Source organism: Phytophthora sojae (assembly GCF_000149755.1).
Source record: "Phytophthora sojae unplaced genomic scaffold PHYSOscaffold_3, whole genome shotgun sequence".
Classification (NCBI taxonomy): Eukaryota; Oomycota; class Peronosporomycetes; order Peronosporales; family Peronosporaceae; genus Phytophthora; species Phytophthora sojae.
Window position 1 is genome coordinate 3380050 of NW_009258117.1, and position 22293 is coordinate 3402342.

General features: G+C 59.3%; 8 protein-coding genes across 8 annotated transcripts; 7 read left to right on the top strand and 1 right to left on the bottom strand.

Annotated features, from left to right (window-relative positions):
• Positions 1-28: 28 nt before the first annotated feature.
• PHYSODRAFT_494738 (hypothetical protein) lies at positions 29-838 on the top strand (the record flags this gene model as incomplete). Its single annotated transcript, XM_009524733.1, has 2 exons — positions 29-505; positions 566-838. 2 exons carry the CDS (start codon positions 29-31, stop codon positions 836-838), a joined length of 750 nt encoding a protein of 249 aa, XP_009523028.1.
• Positions 839-2439: 1601 nt separating this feature from the next.
• Positions 2440-4542, top strand: PHYSODRAFT_496502 (hypothetical protein; the record flags this gene model as incomplete). The annotated part of the gene is made up of 3 exons (XM_009524734.1): positions 2440-2683; positions 2786-3069; positions 3142-4542. Coding segments are annotated over 3 exons (1929 nt in total), but the record flags the coding sequence as incomplete, so codon positions are not given.
• Positions 4543-4762: 220 nt separating this feature from the next.
• PHYSODRAFT_313033 (hypothetical protein) lies at positions 4763-6734 on the top strand (the record flags this gene model as incomplete). The annotated part of the gene is made up of 2 exons (XM_009524735.1): positions 4763-4785; positions 4892-6734. The coding sequence occupies 2 exons, from the start codon at positions 4763-4765 to the stop codon at positions 6732-6734; spliced, it is 1866 nt and encodes a 621-aa protein (XP_009523030.1).
• Positions 6735-6887: 153 nt separating this feature from the next.
• On the bottom strand, positions 6888-8248 carry PHYSODRAFT_298493 (hypothetical protein; the record flags this gene model as incomplete). The annotated part of the gene is made up of 2 exons (XM_009524736.1): positions 6888-8126; positions 8195-8248. 2 exons carry the CDS (start codon positions 8246-8248, stop codon positions 6888-6890), a joined length of 1293 nt encoding a protein of 430 aa, XP_009523031.1.
• Positions 8249-8412: 164 nt separating this feature from the next.
• On the top strand, positions 8413-9938 carry PHYSODRAFT_496323 (hypothetical protein; the record flags this gene model as incomplete). Its single annotated transcript, XM_009524737.1, has 4 exons — positions 8413-8889; positions 8965-9165; positions 9403-9676; positions 9763-9938. The coding sequence occupies 4 exons, from the start codon at positions 8413-8415 to the stop codon at positions 9936-9938; spliced, it is 1128 nt and encodes a 375-aa protein (XP_009523032.1).
• A 944-nt stretch (positions 9939-10882) lies between these two features.
• PHYSODRAFT_439699 (hypothetical protein) lies at positions 10883-17701 on the top strand (the record flags this gene model as incomplete). The annotated part of the gene is made up of 10 exons (XM_009524738.1): positions 10883-11457; positions 11593-12629; positions 12750-13117; positions 13220-14764; positions 14883-14938; positions 14995-15445; positions 15527-15883; positions 16058-16357; positions 16448-17256; positions 17323-17701. Coding segments are annotated over 10 exons (5877 nt in total), but the record flags the coding sequence as incomplete, so codon positions are not given.
• Positions 17702-18013: 312 nt separating this feature from the next.
• Positions 18014-18640, top strand: PHYSODRAFT_497346 (hypothetical protein; the record flags this gene model as incomplete). Its single annotated transcript, XM_009524739.1, has 2 exons — positions 18014-18370; positions 18434-18640. Coding segments are annotated over 2 exons (564 nt in total), but the record flags the coding sequence as incomplete, so codon positions are not given.
• A 57-nt stretch (positions 18641-18697) lies between these two features.
• Positions 18698-21934, top strand: PHYSODRAFT_494856 (hypothetical protein; the record flags this gene model as incomplete). The annotated part of the gene is made up of 2 exons (XM_009524740.1): positions 18698-19292; positions 19335-21934. Coding segments are annotated over 2 exons (3195 nt in total), but the record flags the coding sequence as incomplete, so codon positions are not given.
• Between the last annotated feature and the right edge of the window lie 359 nt (positions 21935-22293).

Consider the following 22293-nt stretch of genomic DNA (forward strand, 5'->3'; position numbering starts at 1 on the left):
TCGCCACATCAATGACGCCGTGTGGAACATGGATTGGACCCTCGTGAAGAACGTGCTAACACCTCCAGACGGCAGCGATGGGGCCCCGTTCGAGCTGTGTGCGGCGACACGAGACGACTGGAAATGCTACGTCCAGTCCGAGGAGCAAGCACTGAAGTCGCGCAGGATGGCGTGGTGGGACGACAAGGTCTTCATCGTCGAGTTGCCGGGGGCTCTACACGAAAACCTTGTCGGTGGCGTTCAACGTGCGATTACCGTAGCAACCGGGACTGGTAGTACTCACTTGGATCATCATGGAGCGGCATTTATCGACAGGTGTTCGCTGTTGTCGGACGGCATTAACGATCTATTGGCCTACCTCGAGCCAGACGCTAGCTTCGGTCCCTTTCAGTGCCTTCCTGGAGCAGTAATTCCACGGGGGTTCACCTGGGACATCTTCCACACGCTGAAAGTGGAGATTGGGGTACATCAAGGCTGGGGGCCCCCAATTGACCAACAAGAGCAGGTTAGGCAGCAAGGGCAACAGGTGCAAGCTGGACAAGCACGTGTCGTTACCTTAAACGAGAAGGCTCATGCGTGGCGGCAATGCCCGGGCGTGCAATACGTTCTCTGCATTCGCGTTGGCCCGAGACTGGACGTTCGTGAGTATCGCTTGGACTCCATCGTGGATGGGCAGTTTGAGGATCCTGACATGCAGCACGCGCCCATCGACGACAACACCGCCGTGCAGTTGGACGCTTGGCGCTTGCTGGGGATTCCGCACCGTTGTGTTCTCCGTGCTGGTTTCAACAACCCCGTTTGCGTCAACCTCTGCAACGTTGTGGACCCGGTCGTTTAACGGAAGCGAGTGAACATTGCATTGGGGCAGGCTGCAAAAATGCAAGTTGCTGCTATTGCTGGTGCTACTGCTGCTGCTACTGATGATGATGAAGCTGGAGGATCCCTGCGTCGCCGCCAGCTTCGTCACTAGCCAAACTCTCATGGCAGGAGCAGAGATGATTGCTTTTTTCTTCTTAAGGTCGCTGTCGATTCATCTAATAACTGCTGTCTCGTAAAAGTTTGAGCACCTCTGGCACCGCATACGCGCAGTCAACGAAGGCGTAAGCCCATTCCTGGCGTGAAACTCCTTCAATTACGACTTTCGTCCAGACCCCAAGGCGTTTAGGCTCAAAACATTGTTTGACCACGTACCCTGATGATTCTGGGGCAACAGAGACTCCAACGCCTTCACCACGCGGTTCAATGGGTCTTGATAAGAACTTGCTGTTTGAAGTCACCCCGCAGTTTGTGTGGGGCCGGGTTAGCCTCCAAGTTTGAGATGCTTGATGTTGTTTCGCTGCCACTTGATGCTGCTGGGTAAAGTTGTGGGTGCCCGAAATGCGTTCCAGCGATGCAGTCAAATTACAGCCCCCAACAACTTATTCCGTTTTGCAGGATGCCGAACGCGACGCCATTAACCGTCGTACTGTTTAGTTCATGTTTGCCATAGGACGACCGCCGGTCATCGACCGAGGTGCTCTCATGCTGCTCGAGCCCGTATTGGGGGCTACCGGAAATCGTCCGTTGATAGCCGTTCCAAACTTTTTTTCGAGCTCGGTCACAAATCTCCACTTTCTGCGATCCTGAAAGCTGACGTGAGGTCCCAGTGTCGGATGCTCTGGGCTGCATCGCAGGGGTGAAGTGAAGGTGGCACAATCGAGCAGGTTTTCCTTGTTGAAGACCGGAGCGAGCGGAGACCGTAGATCCACGGTCTCCGTTCATACTCGGCGGATAAATTGCCGTCTGCCACCAGCTTGGACATCCTTAGCCTGGCCGCGTCAACATCGTTGGCCAGCCCCCGCCAGCTTCGTCTGGCTGGTCCTTTCAGGACGCACGGCGGAGCGACGAGCCCTCGCCTTGGCCGCTGCGCATTGCAGCCAACCACCACTCACTGCAACCTGTTCGCCGCCCCCGTCTCTGGCTCGGGCCAAATCAGGATGAACCGCATACTGCTGCGAGTAGCCAGCGCTTACAGTACCGAGGGCGAAGCGGCGCCGACTTCGTCTCCGCAGCCGCCCAGCGGATCTCGAAGCTTTGGGGCCCACTGGCCGAGTCTGCATTGCACGCACAGCGGAGTCTCCACCCAAGTCTCCATTGCAGGGCTTAGTGCAGCATCAAGGCCAACGCGGCTGGCAGTGATTGCAGGCAGCCTCGCGTTGAAGCTGCATCATCCACACAAACTCCCAGAGCGATCCGGCCTCCGTTATCTGAGACTTTGTATGGTTCATAATTCGCGCCGCCTGCTTAAAGGGTTGTTCGAGGCGTCCATAAACGAGCCCCCGCGGAGCTTCTCCAATCCAGGTTTCAGTACGCATTCTTCCGAGGAAGTCAGAACGCGCGCGAGCGGCTCCACTAGGCCCGGAGCGCTGCAGCCCCAGACACAGGAAGATCGAGCCGCCACCGCTGGAGATGGCGTCGGGAACCCCCGCGCAGGCCAAGCAGCCGGCGGCGCGCGCCTCCAAGAAGCGCAAGGCCAGCAGCGACGCGCCCGCCGCCTTCCGCGCCTCGGCCGCCGCGCGCGACGCCGGAGCTTCCGCTGCGCGCTGCTCGCTCTGCGGCTTCGAGGCGTCCACGCTGGACCACTTGCTGACCCACGTGCGCGAAGCCCACGATCGCGCGCGCGACCAGGCGGCGCCCCAGATGGGTACGTTTGGTGTCTGCAAGATCCGCCAGCCGGTCGGCCGCTCGGTGAGCCTCTAGACTAACAGTATTGTGTGTGTCTGTTGTGCGGCGATTGATTAAGCAGCGCTGCCCCTCGAGGTGGCGCACATGGTGGTGCAGCACGCGCTGGACCAGGCGGCGCTGGGAGGCGCCACCAGCGCGTGGCTCGCAGCCATGCAGCAGCAGTACCGCGCGGCGGCCGAGCTGACGGCGGCGCTCGAGCATCGAGACGCGCACGGCGTGGCCGTCGCGGTCCGCAAGCTGCACGGGATAACGCAGGTCGTCGACGAGAAGACGCTGCTCACCACGCTGCAGGAGGCCGCGCAGATCTTGCTGCAGGCGCCCTCCTCCGCAGCAGACGCCGCGCCAGTCCCTCCAGTGACGATCAAGCAGGAGAACCCAACGACGGCAGCAGCAGGGAACGCGTCGTCACAACAGCAGGGAAAGGATTCGAGTATTCATGAGGCGGAGGCAGCGCAGGCGCTTACAGGCCTGCGGGCTACTGCCTCGGGTGCGACTACTACGGCTACGATTACGGCGCCAGTGATCACGACGTCGTCTGCGCGGCCGCCTGCGGTGCCCAAGACGTCACCGACGGCTCCGCACCCTTCGTTCCCGTCCTTCGCAGTTGGATCGCCGCTGACCATCACAGCGCCTCCTCCGCAGCTCGGCAGCCCGCACTTCCACCCGCCGGAGCTCTTCACGCCGGGCACGGCGCGATCCCCCAGCACTCCGTCCTCACTACCGAGCCTCTTTGCACGGAGGCTGTTGGCCCCGCTGGCATCTCCATCCAGCGTGACCGACCCAGGAGACCGTTTGACTCAAGGCGTGGCTGGGCTGGGATACCAGAGCCCCATGATCATCACGGATCAACGCAACACAATCGGCTCCACAATTCGGCCCGACACATCGCCTGGGTCGCACACGCCAGTCTTCTGCTCGTCGTTCCCGCCGCTGTCATCCACCAGCGGCGTCAACTCTGGCGCCAACCGACCGACGACTGCTTCCCCTGTCAAGCGCAAAAGCATCACGTCGAAGCAGCTCAGCGTGAGGTGCGACGCAGAGGTTGCAGCCGCTCGTGCTGCAGCTTCCACAGCAGCAGCGGCGGCGGCTGCAGACGCCTCTGGCAGCCTAGGACCGCTCGGACCGATCTCGATCCCTCCTGGCACGCCGAGCACGCCGGCGACTCGCAAAGCTACGCCTCGACGGTGGACCAAAGAGGAAGACGACGCCCTGCGCTCCGCTGTAGAGAGCCACCGCGAGAAGAACTGGAAGGCCATCGCCGCTCAAGTGCCAGGTCGCAACCACACGCAGTGTCTGCAGCGGTGGACGAAGGTGCTGGCCCCAGGACTCGTCAAGGGCCACTGGTCTCCGCACGAGGACGATCTGCTGCGCCGCCTCGTGGCCACGGAGCAGAAGAACTGGGGCGACGTGGCGTCCAAGATCCCGGGCCGCACGTCGAAGCAGTGCCGGGAGCGGTGGCACAACCACTTGGACCCGCAGATCGTGCGCGGCGCGTACACGCCCGAGGAGGACCGGCTCATCCTGGAGGCGCAGGCGCGGCTGGGCAACCGCTGGTCGGTCATCGCCGCGATGCTGCCCGGGCGGACCGAGGACGCCGTCAAGATCCGCTGGAAGTCGCACTGCCGCGTGTGGCGAGCGCGCAAGTACCTGCGCAAGAACCCCAACAGCGATGTGGACATGCTGAGCGAGCCTGCGCAGACGCCGAGGACGCCGCTGGTGCCTCCCTCCACGGGCGACTTCAAGTGGCCTGTGCCGGCCCCAGCCGCGTCGGACGAGCAGGAGTCGGAGACGAGCAAGTTGAGCGCCGAGGCGGAGTGAAGTGAGTGAGACGCCCAGGTGGACGCCGGTGGACGTTAATCGAAAATATGAACCTGTACTGTACCTACTATACGCATAGCTGTTTAACGGTATCTGATTGGTCGAGAGATCCAGCTCCATTAGCCAGTCAACGCAACGGGAGCCGCTCACTTTGATAAGCGACGGCCATGGCGCAGGTAAATGATCTCCTCCTTCGCGCGGCGATTCCGCGTGAACGGCAATGCCCCCGCCGCTGCTTCCACCGTGACTGCAGTCGCTGACGTTTCCTCTATCCACTTATGTAACTTTCTACTCGTGCAACGCAGATCTCATCGCTGGAGCTCGCTCTGCAGCCGACCTACCTCGACAGCTCCTTGGACCGCGCGAGCCTCGCCGTTCTCCGTGAAATCGGAGTCTCAGTCGCTGAATACTCGCCCAGCCCTGCGCAGGACAAGGAAGAAGCTGCGGTGGACGTGGCCACCGTCGCGGATCTGCAGAACGAGCACTCGAACGCTGCCGACGTCGAGTACAAGGTCGTTAAGGGCCGCGTGCACCTGGACGTGCGGGACTCGGCTGACTGCTGGGTGCGTTGCACGCTGACCGAGGGCATGAAGGCTTCGCTGAGACTGCGGGTGCTGCACCGCTTCGTGCCGATCGCTGGCCATGCCGCGCAGCTGCTGGAGACCAGCAAGACGGCGGCCAGCCTCACGGCTCGTTACACTCGTCCGGCGGACGCTGCCACTCACTCGACGCTGGTGGATGCCAACGAGTGCCGCAAGCTCGTTTGCGAGCTGTGCCGCCTGTACTACACCACGGAGTGGATGACGGGCACGGGCGGAGCCATGAGTCTGCGCCATGGCGAGCGCATCTACGTCACCCCGTCGGGCGTCCCCAAGGAGCGTCTGCAGCCCGAGGACCTGTACGTGCTGGACCTGGACGGCGGCATCCTCTCGAGTCCCAAGGCTAAGCCGGGCAAGAAGGCCCCCAAGCTCTCGGACTGTGCCCCTCTGTTCCTGAACGCGCACAAGATTCGCAAGGCTGCCGTCGTGCTGCACAGCCACGGCATCACCTGCAACTTGGCGGCGGCGCTCTGCGACGGCAAGAGCGAGTTCCGCATCTCCCACCAGGAGATGATCAAGGGGATCACCGGCCACGGCTACGCGGACACGCTGGTGGTGCCTGTGATCGACAACGCTCCCAAGGAGTCGGCGCTGGCTGAGCCGATCGCCCGTACTATAGAGGCGTACCCCAACACCTCGGCTGTGCTTGTCCGTCGCCACGGTCTCTTTGTGTGGGGCGACTCGTGGGAGGCTGCCAAGCGCCACGCCGAGTGCCTGCACTACCTGTTTGAGGCGGCTATCGAGATGCGCAAGCTCAACCTGGACTACACCGTGCCCCCGGTGTCGGCGTCCTCGAGCAACGGCAGCTCTCTCAAGCGCGCGCGCTCCGAGGAGACGAGCAACGGAGAACTCACCATGGCGGAGAAGCACAAGGTGGTCATGTGCGACATCGAAGGCACCACCACGCCGATCACGTTTGTCCACGACATTCTGTTCCCGTACGTGACCAACAACGTCGACCGCTTCCTGGAGCAGACCTGGGATCAGCCCGACACGAAGGCCGATGTGGCGGCTCTGGTGGCTCAGCACAAACAGGACCAGACCGATGGAGTCAACCCGCCCGCGCTGGATGCCGAGCAGGGCAAGGAGAAGCTCATCGCCGACCTGACCACCTACGTCAAGTGGAATGTCAAGGCGGACCGCAAGATCGGTCCCCTCAAGCAGCTGCAGGGCCACATGTGGCTCCAGGGCTACGAGAGCGGCGAACTTAAGGCGCAGGTGTACGACGACGTGCCCCCGCTCTTTGAGCGTCTGCGTGCTCGTGGAGTGCGGGTGGGCATCTACTCGTCCGGCTCGCGTCAGGCTCAAAAGCTGCTCTTCCAGTACTCGGACAAGGGCGATCTGCGCGAGTATCTGACCGTCTACTTCGACACGAAGATCGGTCACAAGCGCGAGGTCGGAAGCTACAAGGAAATCGTTCAGAGTCTCGGCGTGGACAGCGGCAAGGACGTGCTATTTGTCACGGACGTGATCGAGGAGGCCCAGGCTGCTGAGGCCGCCGGACTTGACACCGTTCTGTCCGTGCGTCCGGGCAACAAGCCGCTGCCAGAGTCCCACCACTTCCCCACGATCCACTCCTTTGCCGAGCTGTAAGACGAACTCAAGTAGTTTGCTGCTAACATAAAAACAATGACAAGTGTTTGTCAATGCGCTAGTGCGCGCGTGATGATTTTAGCTGTGCTGGTTTTTGCTACGAGTAGTCTATCGACACCACTACCGCTGGGAATAAATGAAAGGGGTGGTTCATTAGTTTGAGTCCTCGTCGCTCGGGTCGTACTCGGGGTCTTGATAGCTCTGTCCATCTGCAGCGGCCGCTTCGCGACCCCGTCGTCGTGCACTGGCGGCACTTGCCTGACGGCACTTGGCCTGCAGCAACGTATGGCTGACAACGCCAATGCGCAGCTCGAAGTTCTTGATCTCCGCAGCGAGGGTCTTGAGCGCGTCCTTGATGTGTACGAGCGGCGACGTGTCGGTCATCTTGGCTCCGCGCTCGTCCATGACGCCCTTGGTCTCCTTCAACAGCTCCGTGGTCTCGGCGTACTCGGTTGTCATGACGTTCACGCGGTCAGCTCCCGCCTTGCTGACTTCCGTTGCGGCCTGCAGCTTCTCCTTGAGCGCCGTGTACTCTTGCCGCAAGTGCTCGTACTGATTGTTCAGTGTCTTCTCCTTGGCCCCCATGCGCCCTATGGCCTCCGCGAGTTGCGTGCCGAGCAGCCGCAGCTGGGCGTTCGCGCGCGGCAGCAGCTCGCGCATGACCGTTTCGTGCTCTCTCGAGCGCTCAATGTGCGCGTGCCATTCCTTGCCCGCTGCTGCCGCACCCGCACCGCCTTTCACCTTGAGACGCGGGCCGACGCGCTCGAGCTCCGTCTTCCAGAGCAGCGGGTCAACCTCGCTCATGATCATCTGCTGGAAGCTCTGGTCCAGGTCGTGCTGGTCCTCGGCGGCCTTGCCGCTGCGCACCAAGTCGCTATAGAGCTCCTCGGCCTCCTCTTCAGCTCCAGGCAGCGCGTTATCGTCGTCGTCATTAGCCGTATCCACTTCAGCGTCGTCGTCTACCTCGGCCTCATCCGCGAAGTCCTCCTTGGGGTACTGCGGCCGCGGCCAGTCGAAGCGGCGAGCAGCAAGCGCCTGGTCGCAGATGAAGTCGAGCGCGGCACACGCGGCCTCGCCGTAGCCGAGCTTGAGCTTGGAAGCCGGGAAGTCGAGCGGGAAGCCCATGGTCTTGAGCGTCAGGATGAGCTTGTTGACGCTAGTGTTGGGGTCGTCGTACTTGTCCACGACGAACTCCTGGTTGCAGCTCTTGAGCAGGAAGGTCACGAGGTCCAGGAAGCTCTTGAACTGTGCACTGGCGTTGGTGCCGGGCCCGAGCACGGCGAACTGCGTCTCGCTGAAGGGTGCGAAGCTCTTCTTCTTGCCGAACTCGCGTTCGTACTGCAGCACGCGCAGCTTCTCGAGCACGTTGCCCATGAGCGTCACGCTCACGTCCTGCCACAATAAGAGCACGCGTTAGCTCGCTTCAAGCCTTTGCATATTAACATTATAGCACAGCCTACATCGCGTGGCGCCTGCGGCTCCGCCGCACCCGCAGCTTCGGCCTCGTCCGCCATGCCGGCAACGGAGACTCTACCAGAATGGCTACACGCGTCGCTTCAAGATCGCAAATATACCACTTTAATAGCACATGTAGCCATGCTCTCCAACTGCACGCAGTGCTCTTATGCTCCCTAACCGCTCAATAACTCTCGTCTCACCTCGTGCAGCGCCGCCAAGCATGTCGTCCTGCGAGGAGCTCTCCAGCGGCGCCGGCGCAGCGCTCGCGTGCCCCAGCTCGTCGGATCTGCAAGAGGACATGTCCAGCTCCACACTGGCGCTACTTACAGGCTCGGACCTGCCGTCCTCGTCCTCCAGCGTGGCCACGACGGCGCTGCACCTGGAGCGCTACGCGTCCGAGCTGCTGCTGTGGCTGCAGCGCTCGCGCGCGGCGTGCGCGGCAGACGACGCGCTGTTCTTCTTCGAGACGCGGCACCCGGAGCTGCTGGACGACCTGCCGCTGCTCTTCGCGTGGCTCGCGCTCTTCCTGGCGCAGCACGAGGACGCCGCGGAGGACGCGGCGCAGGCGGCGCGCGCCGTGCAGACGCTGGACAGCTCCGGGGACCTGGCGGCCACGGCGCAGCAGTTCGCGCTCAAGAGCGCGCTCACGCTGCTCTACTGGAAGCACGAGACGGACCGCTCGCAGCTGCGCGCGGACGTGGAGGCTGCCGAGGCCGAGGCTGAGGCCAACGCCGACGCGGCCGGCAGCAGACCCCGACCCGCCTTCCAGCAGGAGAAGGAGCTGCTGCAGTGGGTGCTCGCCCACCGACAGGTGCCGCTCACGCGGCAGGACATCGTCAACCACGTGCTGGACGAGTACCCGGTGTTCGCCGCCTCCAAGAGCGCGGCGGCGCTCAAGGTCTGGACCGCGCGGTTCCTCAAGAAGCACCTGCCGCCGCAGTCGTCGTTGGCGTCCGCGCCACCGGCCGATGCAGTTGCAGTTGGAGTGCCGGACGTGGGTGTGGACGCAGCGGATATCACATTGGCCGTGCAAACACAGGAGGAGGACGCGGTGCCGCTGCCGGACGACGTGGTGCAGGCCACTGCGAGCCCGACGCCGCTGCTGCTGCCTCAGCACCAGAAGGACCCAGATGACGCAGCAGACCTGCAGAGCGACGCTGGTGCTGTACCAGATGCAGATGCAACATTGACGCCACAGCAAATGGGCAAGCGCCGCTCGTGCTCTGGGCGCTACATGCTCTTCTCGAACGAGTTCAAGCTGCACGCCGTGAACATGCTGGACGAGGGCAAGAGCGTGGCCCAAGTGGCCGAAGAGCTGGGGCTCAAGAACCCCAATTGTTTGAATTATTGGAGAAGCATCCGCGACAAACTCGTCACGGCCGAGAGGAAACGATTCCGCTTGGCCGGAGGAGGGCGACGCAGCAGCTGCAACTTTGAGGACGAACTGCTCACGTGGGTCAGTGAGCGGCATCAACAAGGACAAGGTGCGTCCTCTGGCCTTGTAGGAAAGGCTCGGAGCTATAGATTGAAAGCTGATGAAGTTCGTTTGTGTCGTCCTATTTGACTGCAGGCACCGACGTCAAGGCCGTGCTGGAGTATATGAGGCAGTACCATTCGTCCTTCACAGAGGGCAAGAAGGAGCCGACGCTGCGCAAGTGGATCCTGCGCTTCTTCAAGCGGTGCTGGCGTGCTCCATCGACGTCGATGGACTCCCAAGATGCAGAGAAGTCGTATATATTTGTCTAACACGCTGGTAATGGGTCGTTTACACTTTGAAAGGGCGGTGAGGCCGCATATCCTCCTTAGCTGATGCGAGTGGCACTTTTAAGAGGTTGACCGGAATGGAGACTGCACGTGCACGTGCGCACCGTCGTCGGCCGAAGTCAGCAAGTCAATCGCGGGTCGACGTGTCCGAGATGCTAAGCTCCCTGACGGCAGAACAGCGTGACGCCATTAAACCTGTTCCTCTGGTGGACCGACTGCACTTGAGTTGGCAGTCCATTCCAACCCGGAAGCAGGCTAAATTATATTCACCTTCGACTACGCAGCCCCCGCATAGGGGCAACAACAGGATCCCAGGGCTACCGACCGTGGCTGGACGTCCCAGCGCTCAGATTCTACCGCCAAAGAGCAGTGCTTTATCGCTCCGAAAGCTTTCGAAGACGCTTTCGGCTAATTTGACCGCGTTTGAGCAGAGTACGTTGGCGATGGGGTGCGTGGTTCATGAAACTATTGGGCTTACATAAGTATGTTGTTTCTGGTGTCTACGTGCCTTCAGAGTACGCAGCGGAAGACCCGCTCATGCGGTACGTAATGCATGTGATCCGCACCGGGTCTTCAGTGCGGCGATCCGAGATCCCTCGTGGCAAGCGTGCGTTTCGTTGACCTTGTATCTCCGATTCCTCTCCTCTCCTCCTTCTTACTAGCTGTCTACCGTGGCCATGCTGATGATAGATATACAGCGCAAAGTGCGACCAGAAGAAGACGTGCTGTACCTCGTTCACTGCGAAGCACCGCCTTGCGGCTTCCGTAATGTATACTGGCTGACTTTCGCAGACGAAGGCACTGCGCTTCGTGGGCTCGAGTACTTCACACTGAGCTCCCACGGGTTCACACGCTTCAAAGGTGGCCAGGGGATCGAGTTCTCTGACTTGCCGGGCTGGGTGGACGAGAAGCGCGCGTTCGACCACATGACCAACATGAAGGGACTGGAACGCATTCAGCAGATGATCTTCTTCTTCTCGTGGAAGCGTCAAGCAGTGCAACGCCGACTGCATCGCGTCCAGGAGCGACTCGCTTGCAGTCTGTTCACGTGCCACCCGGTTGCTGCGTTGCTGCTAATGGAGGTGCGAGATGTGTGCGCGGACATCGAACGTGAAGCAGAGCGCGACTACACCCAAGCCGACACGAGCTACACGCTGGAGAGACTCGCGCACCTCCATCGAGAACGCGTGCGCGCTGCAAAAGCTGCCATTGCCAAGAAGATCCACGCGCTCTGCGTGACGATCGATAGTGCTACGCAGAACATCTCGCGATACAAAGAAGGAGAAGGATGCAGCTACGCCATCACAGACCATGAAGCTTTCAGCAAGGCGCTGAGGTTATCCAGTCTACGAGAACGCATGTTCACGTTCCTCAGGCTTGTGGATTGTCACGTGGCAGAATCGGTCTACCAGCATGTCACTCTTGTCGTGAGAGATCTTCGAGCTCGGATATGCGGAGTGCCATCGATATCATTAACGACGGAGGATCGGAGCGCGCACTTGTGTCGACCCGAAGCAGCCGAAGATGCTCAGGGATCGATTTCTTCTCCTAGCCAAGTATGTCAGCGCGTGAGCTACAGGACACAGTCACAAGAGAGCGATGCGTGTGTGGTGGCGATCCCAGGGTTGTACGTCAGCTTGGTGGACGACGTGGATTTCGACGGAGACGTCAACTCCTCCACGATGCAGCTGGTGCCTACAAAAGTCGAGGTGCTGGACCTGGTGCACTCCATTCTGCTCAAGTACTGCGTGGCCATGGACGGACTGCCGCGCGTTCTTACTAACGGGCATTTCAAGCACGTGCTGACGCCATTCGTGCCTTCAGTTCGACGAGACTTCGCTGCGAGCTTATTGAAGCCATCCCACCTCGTCTTCGAGAGTTATGAGCCAGAACTCCGTGAAATGCGTAGCGCGCTTGATCTGCACTTCCGACGCATTGGGATCCTTCAGCAGGAGCATCTGCGGTGCGTCCGCGCCATCAAAGTCGCAGAGAGGGCGTCCCCAGTGGCGAGAGATTCCGCTGCTGAGCTAGACGAAGACGGAGCTCGACTCCCACAGCTGCCCGACTTGACCTCCAGTGCAGCAGCTTATGAGCTGGCGCAGAAGACGTGGAGTCGATTCGTCCAGTACTCGAGTAGCGCAGCCCCTATGCTTCAAGTGGGCTACTTGCTTCTGGACCAGAGCTTGTTCGTCGAGAAGCTGCGTCGTCACGTCTCCAAGCGCGTGGACGAAATGGACGACGCACTGCCCTCGATCTACCAGCAGTTTTTGGCCAGTCTACTGGAAGACGTGGACGGCTGCATCGAGAAGGTGACCAAGATCCCCACTGACCTGGCTGAAGCGAATGTGTGGCTTGCTCAAGTGACTTCAATGATGCAGACGCATCCGTTCCGGCAGCGGCTGGACGCGAAAATTGCGAACCTCGCGCGTCTGCGGGCGCTTATCAAGGAGCGGGGGATTTTATCTCTGGACCAAGAAGTGCAGGAGTCGATCCGGAAGCTCGAGCTGACGTGGGAGTCGGTGATTGAGACGTTGTTGATGTGCTTGGCTCGAGTCGAAGAGCGGGGCAGCGAACACCGACGCAGTGTCCTTGACGTGATCAGCAAAGTCGACGAGTATATAACCGCTCAGCTACAGCGTGTTGTCAAGACGTTTGAAGGACTTCCGTCTGGGTGTGAAGATAAAGAAGAAGAAGTTGACGAGGGTGAAGAAGAAGACGATGGTTTTCTCAAACGAAGGCCCGTTGCGCAGGTGAATGCGCCGACGAAGGAGGAGATGGTGCAGCAGCTTGAAGACCTCGTAGCGATGGACCTGGAGCGGAAGAACGTGGTGCAGCAGTATGAAGAGTACGACCGTGAGCACCGCGCGATTATGGACCTGCCACCGACTCAGCAAGCGGTTTGGAGCTCTTCCGCTTCCGATTCGAGCTCGGACAAGCTGTCGGTGGTGAGTATGGCGGATAAACTCCCGAGCGAGCTGTTGCTGCTGTACATTGTCACCTCGCTGGAGCTTCGACAATGGTACGCGTCCTGGAAGAAACTGCGCGAGAAGTGGCTGGGATCCCCACTCTCTGGTGTTCACCCCGGAACGATGATCAACCATATCAAGCAGTTCCGTCGCCGACTGGGATACGCGTCCTCGCGACTCTCTCGCTTGTCCTCGGTGCTTCTGCAGGTGCTGCCGTTGGAGCCCCAAGATCAACTCCAGACTATCCCGCAGTATGAAGAGGAAGACCGGAAGGAGTGCGCTTCGTTCGCGAAGAAGGATTTCGAGTTGATGCGCACGTTCGACGCCAGCATCGAGGACATGCTCAACTGCAATCGGATTTTCCAGGCGATCAGCGGAGGGGCTTTCTCGGACGCGCGCTGGGCGGCAATGAACCAACTGCTCAATGTCCAATCGGGACCGAATGGTGCAAGTGGAGGAGGACTAACCCTCCGCCGTATGAAGGAGCAGTGCGATCCCGACCAGATCAACGCGCTCCTGGAATTCTGTGACGAGTGCATTGTAGAGGCCAAACTTCACACGAAATTGGAGCAGGCTCGACAGCGACTGGCGCGCATTGAAGTGCGCGTAGAGGAGACCAACTACAGCGTGCGGTGTGAAGGCATCGCAGAGGCGCTCGCCCAGTTGGACGACATCGCAGTGGAGCTGAAGCTCTGCCTTTTTGGCCAGAACCCCGAGCTTCATCTTTGTCTTGAGCTACGGGCCGACATGGAGCAGAAGATCGCCGTGTGTAAGCACATTCATACATACCAGAAACACTGGCGACTACGCTGCGAAGCGACGAAGCTGCACGAGGTGGACGAGTTCTTCTCCAAGCGGTTCAGCGGCGGTGGCGGTGGTAACTTCGCTGTGCCCCGAGGTCGAACAGCGCAACACAAATCCGGCCTCAAGCAGGAGCAGGCATTGTGGCACGCGTTCCTTGAAGCGAGTCATGCGTGGAGTGACCGCCTTCGACGGTTGTTCTTCGTGAGTCCCCATCAACCGCAAGTTGAGCAGAAGAAAGCAGCTCAGCCTGTGTTGTTGGGGAAGAAGACTAGTGTATTTGCTGGACCGGCAGTGACCGTGGCTGTTCACCGACGATTGAGTGCGGCCACCAAGTCCATGAACTGCACCTTGGACGACGTGATGGAGAGCTTCGAGGGCTTTGACTTCGAGACCAACCTCGCTGCCTGTGAACGAGGAATGGAGCTGGTTCTGAGCTACCTCGACTCGGTGCGAGAGAAGCTCCCGCGGATGTACTGCCTGGATGAGACCACAATGCTTGGGCTCCTGCTGCGAGACTCGGACATGCAGCAGCTCCACCAGGCCCTGGCCATTTGCTTCCCCCGTGTCCATCGCTTCGCCATCTCCCGCGCAGCCAACCGCGTGGGCTCCAGCGTCGAGATCTACGGGAAGCAGGAGTCACTCGGTGCGCCGGTGCGGGCCAGCAAGACGGACGGCACCATCGTCATCTCGGGGCTCGACGGCGTGCAGGGCCATGACCAAGCATCTGAAAAGTGCGGCTGCTTCCGCCTCCCCGTGGCCAAAATCGGCCGCGTCAAGTTTTGGTTCACGCGCCTCGAGGAGGAAATGTCGTCGATGGTGGTGGCAGACCTGAAGCGCGCGTTCGAATGGGTCACACTCGACTCCGACAGCTCGGAAGCCCTGAGCTATGAGGCTTTTCTCCCCCAGTCGATCGTCACGGCATCAGCACTCCGGTTCACGTTCGAAATGAACCGCGCTCATCGTTCAGAAGAGCACGATCTGGTCGTGGAGCAGCTTCAGCGATTACACTTGGCCATTACGGAGCGTTTGGGAGCTCTGGTGACTACGCGACGCACGGACAGAACAGCGTTCAGCTCCGTGCGCCTGGACAACATGATCTTGCTGACGGCGATTCAGTTGAAAGTCGTGCGTCGCGTTGTGGAGTTGATGGATCAAGGACGACATGAAGAAGCATTGTTCTTCTGGAGCATGCAGTTCCAGACCCGAGCGTTTGTGGAAGTCATGTCGGCTTCTGCCCCAGCGACTCAACCGAATCCAGTTAAACACAGCAAACTGGAAAGGAGAGAGTTATTCCCTACGAGCCCTGACTTCCTGAAAGCACCGTCCTCTAGCCAAAGCGGTCAATCTGTCAACTTGTCCGTGAGCTGTCAAGTAGCTCATCTGCAGATGCCGTTGGGTCAGGAGTTCGTGGGCTGGGGGAAGCTCGCCATCATATCGCCGTTCACCCAGCGATGCTCGTATGCGCTCTTCAGTGCGCTGAGGATGCAGCACACGGCGCTGGTGGTACCTTACAACGTTCACCAAGCTGGGAACGACCCCACTGCGTTGGTGCGGGGTGTCGCCCAGTTGCTCATGAGACCGTGCATCGAGTTTTCATGCGACCCCAGCGCTGGCGTCACGACTATCCGTCACTTAGATAGCTTGGCCAATGCCGTGTCCAGACTGAATGGGTTTCTCATTGTGCGCGCCTTGCTCCACCTCTCGGCTGCGCTGGTCGGAGTCGTGCGGGAACGCGTGGTGCAGTACTTCCACCAAGCTTCCCACACTGGGAACCTCAACGCTCATCACGCTCAACAGCAGGCAGTGTCCAACTCGCTGGTGCTTCCTCGCCATGCTGGCGGCGGTTTGTCCTACGGCGCTAGTGCCATCTTCATCCCGTTGGATTCGTCCGAGGATCTACAGAAGAGTGGCTTGGTTCAAGCGATACGGACGCAATTTCGTGCTGTTGCTGTGGCTCGACCAGCCGCCCGGTTCCTCGTCGAGTGTTTGCTACTCGCTGACGGATTCACAGTTAAGCAGATACGTGAGCTCAATGTTATAGCGGCGTTCGAAGCGATCGAGGCGGAGAAAACTGGAGCAATCCGCTCACTCAACGTGGAGGAGCTGGCTCCGCGCATAGTCGAAGAAGCGCGGCGCCTCCATGAGCACTACCGAGTCGTGTGGGATGCGAATCCTATGAATTCGACCTCTATGAGTGCAGAGCAATGTATCTTTCGTCATGCACTCAACTCGTCAATTACTGCTGTGCTTACCGAGGGGCAAGGGCATGATGACAAAGCATCGCTGGAACAGATCAACATACTGTTAGACCGGATGCTTCCGCTGTCGAAGGGCGGCATGCTGGTGTCAAAGAGCAAAGGAGATGAGGAAGCTGTCGCCGCTGCTGTTTCCATTTACCTAGAGAGCGCGTACTCGCTCCCCGGCGGTTGCGAGCAGTTCGAGTTGATCATGGAGCTCTGGAGAGCTCTGCAGACGTTCCCAGCTGCGCTGGTGTACGGGTCGCCTGGAAGCGGCAAAACCACTTGTGTCACGGCATTACACCGCGCGCTGGTAGCATTGGAGCTGAGTGAGCAGGACGAAGACGGTGAAGAACCAAGCCACGCGCAGCCGCCATCAACGATGAAGCAGCTTGTCGTCCTCAACCCGCAGCTCCTGACTCTGGATCAATTCTACAGCAGCATCGCTACTGCGTGCGGAGCCGCAGACAAAGGCACAAACAAGCGAACAGCGCCCGGTTCGGACTCGCTCAAGTGGATTCTGGTGGATGGAGAGGTTGACGGCGGCGTCCTTGACCGATTACTCGAAGGCGACAATCGCGCGTGCGTCTCGACGTCCTCATTGCCCCCCAATTCGATCCTTTATCGGGACCTGAACTCTTGCGTGTTGTCAGGCGACTGTGCAGACCCGCGCTACAGCCCTCGACTGCTGTTCGAAGTGACCAGCGTGGCCAACTTGTCTCCGTCGGCTCTACGAAGGTGCTGGGCCTTACACGTCCCAGCACGATGCATCACTGCTGCGAGTATCATCGCCTCGTGGCGTACGCGCTGGGAAAACCTGTTAGTGTTCCAGCCAGACTCGCGCGGGTTTGAGGCGATGGCTGTTGTATTCAAGACGGTCCAGGTGCTGGTATTGAACATTTGCGTCGGCTTTGTCGTCGAGGAAGCAACGCACAGCCAAGGCGAAGCTGTAGATGAGTTGGTGGGCAGAGGAACCCTACGACTTGGCTTCCTCTCACTGAATCATCTCACGCAGACGGCGTTGACGTTCGTCTCGGTCTGCTGCTTCCAGAACAAGTCGCTGCTGCAGGAACTGTCGTATCTGCGGCTGGTGGAGCTCGCAACGTTCGCGGTTCTCTGGGGTTTTGTTGGCCACCTTCCCGATCCATTTAAGCCCAAGCTGGAGAACTACGTGCGCATGAAGAGCAAGGAGCACAGCGACATCAAGCACTTGGCCGAGGTGCCACGCGGACTGCTGGACGCGGACGGCTTTGAAGACGTCTGGGATGAGCTGCAGCCGAGATTCGCAGCCCCGTTAGCTCGGCAGCCCACTACAACCGAAGCCACACACCAAGCGAAGCTCGAGACCAAGATGCAGAGCGCCTTCGACTCCTCCAGTGGCCAAGTTCTGGTGCTGGTTCCAGCCGCGACCTCGCTGATCCGCATGTGCACGGTCCTACTACATTCGTGGCGTTCATTCGTGCTCATCGGCCCTGCAGCAAGTGGTAAGACGTCGCTACTGCGATGGCTGGTGCAGCAGAACCGCGAGGCTGAAGCGGCCGAGATGAAGATCGAGACGTCCTTAGACGAGCGCCACGTTCATGGGATTCTGGACTGGACTGGAGTTCCTGCTGCCTGGTTTCAGCCTTTGGACCGACGAGATAGCGCCGCTAGCTCCCGAGCGAAGATGCGGGAGGAGACGGAGCTGTTCGCTGGGCGTTCAAGGCACTCGTTCGTCTTCCTTGACGATTTAAACGCCACTGGAGAGGCCTCGGACGACACAGCCGTTCAGTTCGTTCGTACCATGCTGGACCATCGCATTGGGTTTACCTCCAAACATGGAGGGTTCCACAGTGTGGAGAAGCAGATCGGGGCCGGGATGCGGCTTGACGAGAGCGAGAGCGGTCTCTCGCCTGCGTTGTCTCGCTTACTGCGGCACTTTGTGGTCTTCCGGGTGCCGACGTACACGCAGAAAGAGCTTCTGAACATCTTCCGAGTCAAATTCCAGCAGCACTTCAAGGCGCAACCTTCGCGGATGGACACCGAGCGCCGTCTTTCAGCTAAAGGAGGTATGGGAGGTCCTGGCAGCGGTCAACAGCTCCCACTTGAAGAAGTGACCCTCCGAGTTAGTGTGGATTTCTTCATGGAGATGACGAGCTTCCAGCAGCAACTCGGAGACAGTGACCACCCGTGTCTGTGCTTATTCAACCTGCACCACATCAACACGCTACTGGAGCGATCGCTCATATCCTCGGCAAGTATCTCGACTCGTAAACAATCCGACTCAAGCCCACGCGCTCCAGCGGCTGAAGGCACAACGCTGGTGATGCTGGGGAAGGCGCATCAGAGCTGGCTGAGCGAGCTGCAGAGCGTGTTCCTGTCGAATTGTCCCGCGGAAGCCCCCGCTCCCAGTACGCATGGTGGCCCAGTGGAGAGCAGCAGTGACGATACCCAGCGGAAGATATCGGCGTTGCTGCGTCATTTAAGTGAGAAGTACTTCAGCGTCGCGATCCGGAGCAGCAACGACACCAATCTGCCGATCTCAGTCGAGGCGCTGCATTGCTTGGTCCAGTTGGCCGAGCATCACGTGCACGCTCCTCTTCTTCAGCCGCGCTTGATGCAGCTGCACGGACTGCTGAACGAATACATCACGGCAGCTAGTGGAGTCTCCCGTCGCGCGTCCGAACAGGCCCGCGCAGTGGCTATCGGCAGTCATTTGGTCTCTTCACCGGTGGAGTTAGTATCGAGTGTGTTGATGGAGAATGCGGCGTCGTCGACGAGTTTGGACGCCGGGAAGACCCATCGAGCCTACGCACGCGGCCAGCTCGCAGCGTTAGAGATCAAACTCGTGCTCAGTAGCTCCTGGTGCCTTACGCAAGCTTCGCATCTCATCCACGCGCTGAGTCAGCAGCAACTGCTCGTGGTTTCCCCCTTGTCGGAGCACAGTCGGCCATTGTCGGAGCGACTGCTGCGGTTCGCGTGCGACCTCCACGGATACAAAGTGAAAGTTGTTGAGGAGCAACCGAGCAGTGATCAAGCTGTGAGAGACGCTATTCGGCTAGCGATAGGCGCCGCTGGTGTGCGTCAAGAGCGAGTCGCGCTGTGGGTTCGTCAACGGGAGGGTGCTGCGCATTCTGCCTGTCTAGTGGACTTCATACAGGAAATGTGCCTGGGCAAGCTGCCCTCGTTGACTCTTCAAGCCGGAGGTGAAGAGCTACGCGACGAGCTCGTGCTTAGCTGCATTCAAGCTCGCAAGCAGCTCGAAGTCGTCACGGAGGCGGAGCTCATGGTCGAGTTTCAACGGCGATTGCAGCAGAATCTCCGCGTCTGTATTCTGGAAGAAGGCAGCGGTGATCATCAATCTACTGGTGTTGAAGTGGAGAGGTCCCAAGCCTCACAACTGAGTACGGCGTTCATATCGTGGATGAAAACACGGCCGGCTTGTCATTGGCGTCGTCTGAACTTCACGGACGTGGAGCTGCAGCGTCTGCTCCCAGAGGTGGCGAAGGCGGCGCTGTCGTCCCCAGACCTCTGTGGAGTAACGTGGGGGATGCAGACCATAGCAAAGTACGTGCTGCTGTACCAGAACGTGCACTTACTTATGATGCGCGCAGCTTCGACAACACCGAGTCCAGCCTCGCAGCTCGACTACTTCTTGTCCTTCATGGCCAATGTCACGGTGGAGTATGGAGCAAAATGCAGGGCCCACCACCAGAAAGTGACACGCCTTGAGAACGCCATTGTGACTTTGACATTCACCAGGGACAAGGTTGTGCCTACACTGGAGCGTCTCAAACAACAGTTTGAGTGTCAGAGCGCAGAAATTCACGCGGATTTAGACGATATTCTTCGCTGCCAAGAGAAGGAAAAGCAGCAGAATAGTGCGGAGAGCGAAGACCACGCGGAGGAGGAGAAGCCAGCCGTCGACCCTGAGGTTGAAGAAGCTCGTTGGGTTTTGCGTTCACGACAGGAAGAGCTGGCCATGATGAGCTGCGAGACCAGGTTGCGGCTGGAAGGAATATCACGCTTCCTTGCGGAATGGCATCAGATAGCGGACCGGATGAGTTCTCTTTACTCGAAGTGGACGCAGGAACTAGACCAAGAGAAGAGCAGAACGGAGCACGAAATCATGGGGATCGCAGTGGACGTCGCTGTGCGGAGAGCGTATGCTTACACAACGGCGCTCTCCTCAATGAAACGCAGCTCCTCTCTGGGCCAACTAGCTGCTTTAATCCTTGAGAGCGTCGTCGATAGCAGCAGCACCGCCAGTGATGAGCGTCTAAAGATCGAGGATGACACAGAAGACGACAGGAATTGGCTTGTACGCTTGATATGGACGTCTCGCTTCCCATTCCTCCGTGATGCAGACGTTTACCGCTCTGTTCGACTCGCTGATGCGCTGTGCGATCATGTCCCCGTCTTCGTGGACACCGCGGGGGTCTTGCAGAGGTTTCTGGTGCACATCTTCTCGGGTCACACGCTGTTTTCCGCCCTCCCCGGCTGCGGAGCTGCGGGTGAAGTGGAGAGCGAGAACCCGAGTGCGACTAAGGAGTCAATGGTTTTATCCTGTGACGACCCGAAGCTCGAGTGTCAACTGCAAGAAGCTCAGCGACTGGCTATTCCAGTTCTCTTAGTGAACTTCCACAGCGCTGACAAGGAGCTTCTGGATCGGCTACAGCCTTTTCTGGCTCACGCGCGAATCTCTCATGGCCCACCTCGACGCCCAATGCTGCACGAGCTGACACTGAAGTACTACGAGGATCAGCGCAAGCAGAAGCAGCGAAGGACCTCGATCGCTGGCTCGGCCATGGCGGCCATGTCGTCTTTGGCGCAAACTGCAGCAACGCTCGGTGGTGGGGCGGCCATGATGGCTCGACGAGCGGTGCGAGCAGGCAAACACAAAGCCATAACGATTGATCCATTGGCAGTAGCTGCCACAGTCTCCAATACCTCAACCACTACACCAGTACGTGATACTCGGGCAACGAGTAATGGGAGCTCAATATGTACGCGCTGTTTCCAGATCTACGCGGTGACAGCGACGCCAGTTCCTCTGCAGATTCAGCACGATCTGGCGGCTCAGTTCAAGCACTTTGCCATCTCGCTACCTGACACTGAGCTGGAGGATTTACTGAAGCTCTCACGGGTGTCCAAGACGCAGCCCAAGCTGCTTCAGGAGCTTCGAGGGGACCAAATCGGCGTGGCTGAGTGCTGGGTCAAGGTAAACCAGAGCCGGGATCAACTCATGCAGCTATTGGAGACGCTAAAACCCGTGGTTGAACATGATGACTCGCCGTTTGCATCTCGGAGAGGGAAGACTGAGGTCACCGTTCAGCTCTACGAACGCTACAGTGAACTCGCCCTGCAGTTCTCGAACGAGTACCAAGCTGAGCTCATGTGGAGCTCCCGAGAGAAGGATCTCCAAGTGAAAAACAACGAGCTCGCCGCTGTTGCCAAACAGTTCGCCTTCACAGCTATCGAGTTAGTCGGTGTCGCTCGGTGTATGACAACAATATCGTCGCTGAAGTTTGGAGTGCGGTCGTCGCCGTTCTACCTTCAGAACTTCCGATACCTCGAGAACATTGCGACGCAGCAACTCGCAGCACAGGGCGACGACGCTCTCTCTCTCTCAGCAGAAAGTTTCAACGCCATAGTAGAGCGCATCAGCTCTGGGTTCATCTCGACTTCACATCGACAACTTTTTACCTTACTGGGGGTTTTGTGCCAACAGGCTCGAGGACTTGGATCAACGAAAGCCGATAACCCCGAGTTCGCAGTTTGGAACGAGGCGGTGGTGTGGCTCGTTACCAGCAGCGTTCGCCGAGCGGGACTCAACGTGTCGGACCCTTTGCAACACCTTGATGAAAGTGAGGCTGTTGAGAAGGACATGGGGGTGGAAATCATACCAAGGCGTCGGAACTCGTTGAAGTGGCCAGGCGATTCCGGTTCGTCTCTTGTGGAGCGCTTGCGACGGCGGGTGAAGCTCTGCGCGTACCTCTTTAACGGGTGGAAGTCTTCCCGTAGCAGTGCGAACGCACGTGGGAAACAATTGAAAGCCCCGCGGCCGCTGCTGCATAGCGCGACGTCCGTGACTTTGCCGATACCAGGGATCAGCCAGGGGAAAGCCGACACCAACGAGTCCGACAGCAGCGAAAACAAAGAGGTGGCAATCGACCGGCTTCAGCAAAGCCTCGATAGCCTCTTGTCTGCGTCTGAGGCGTTCTGGTACGAGTGGAAGACGAGTCGAGTTCGGTTGCAGCTGGATGCAGAGCGTTTAATTCGATCTCTCGGCTATCAGGAGGTGGTGACTCCTAGGTCCACCGAAAGAACCGGCACCATGTTCACGACACC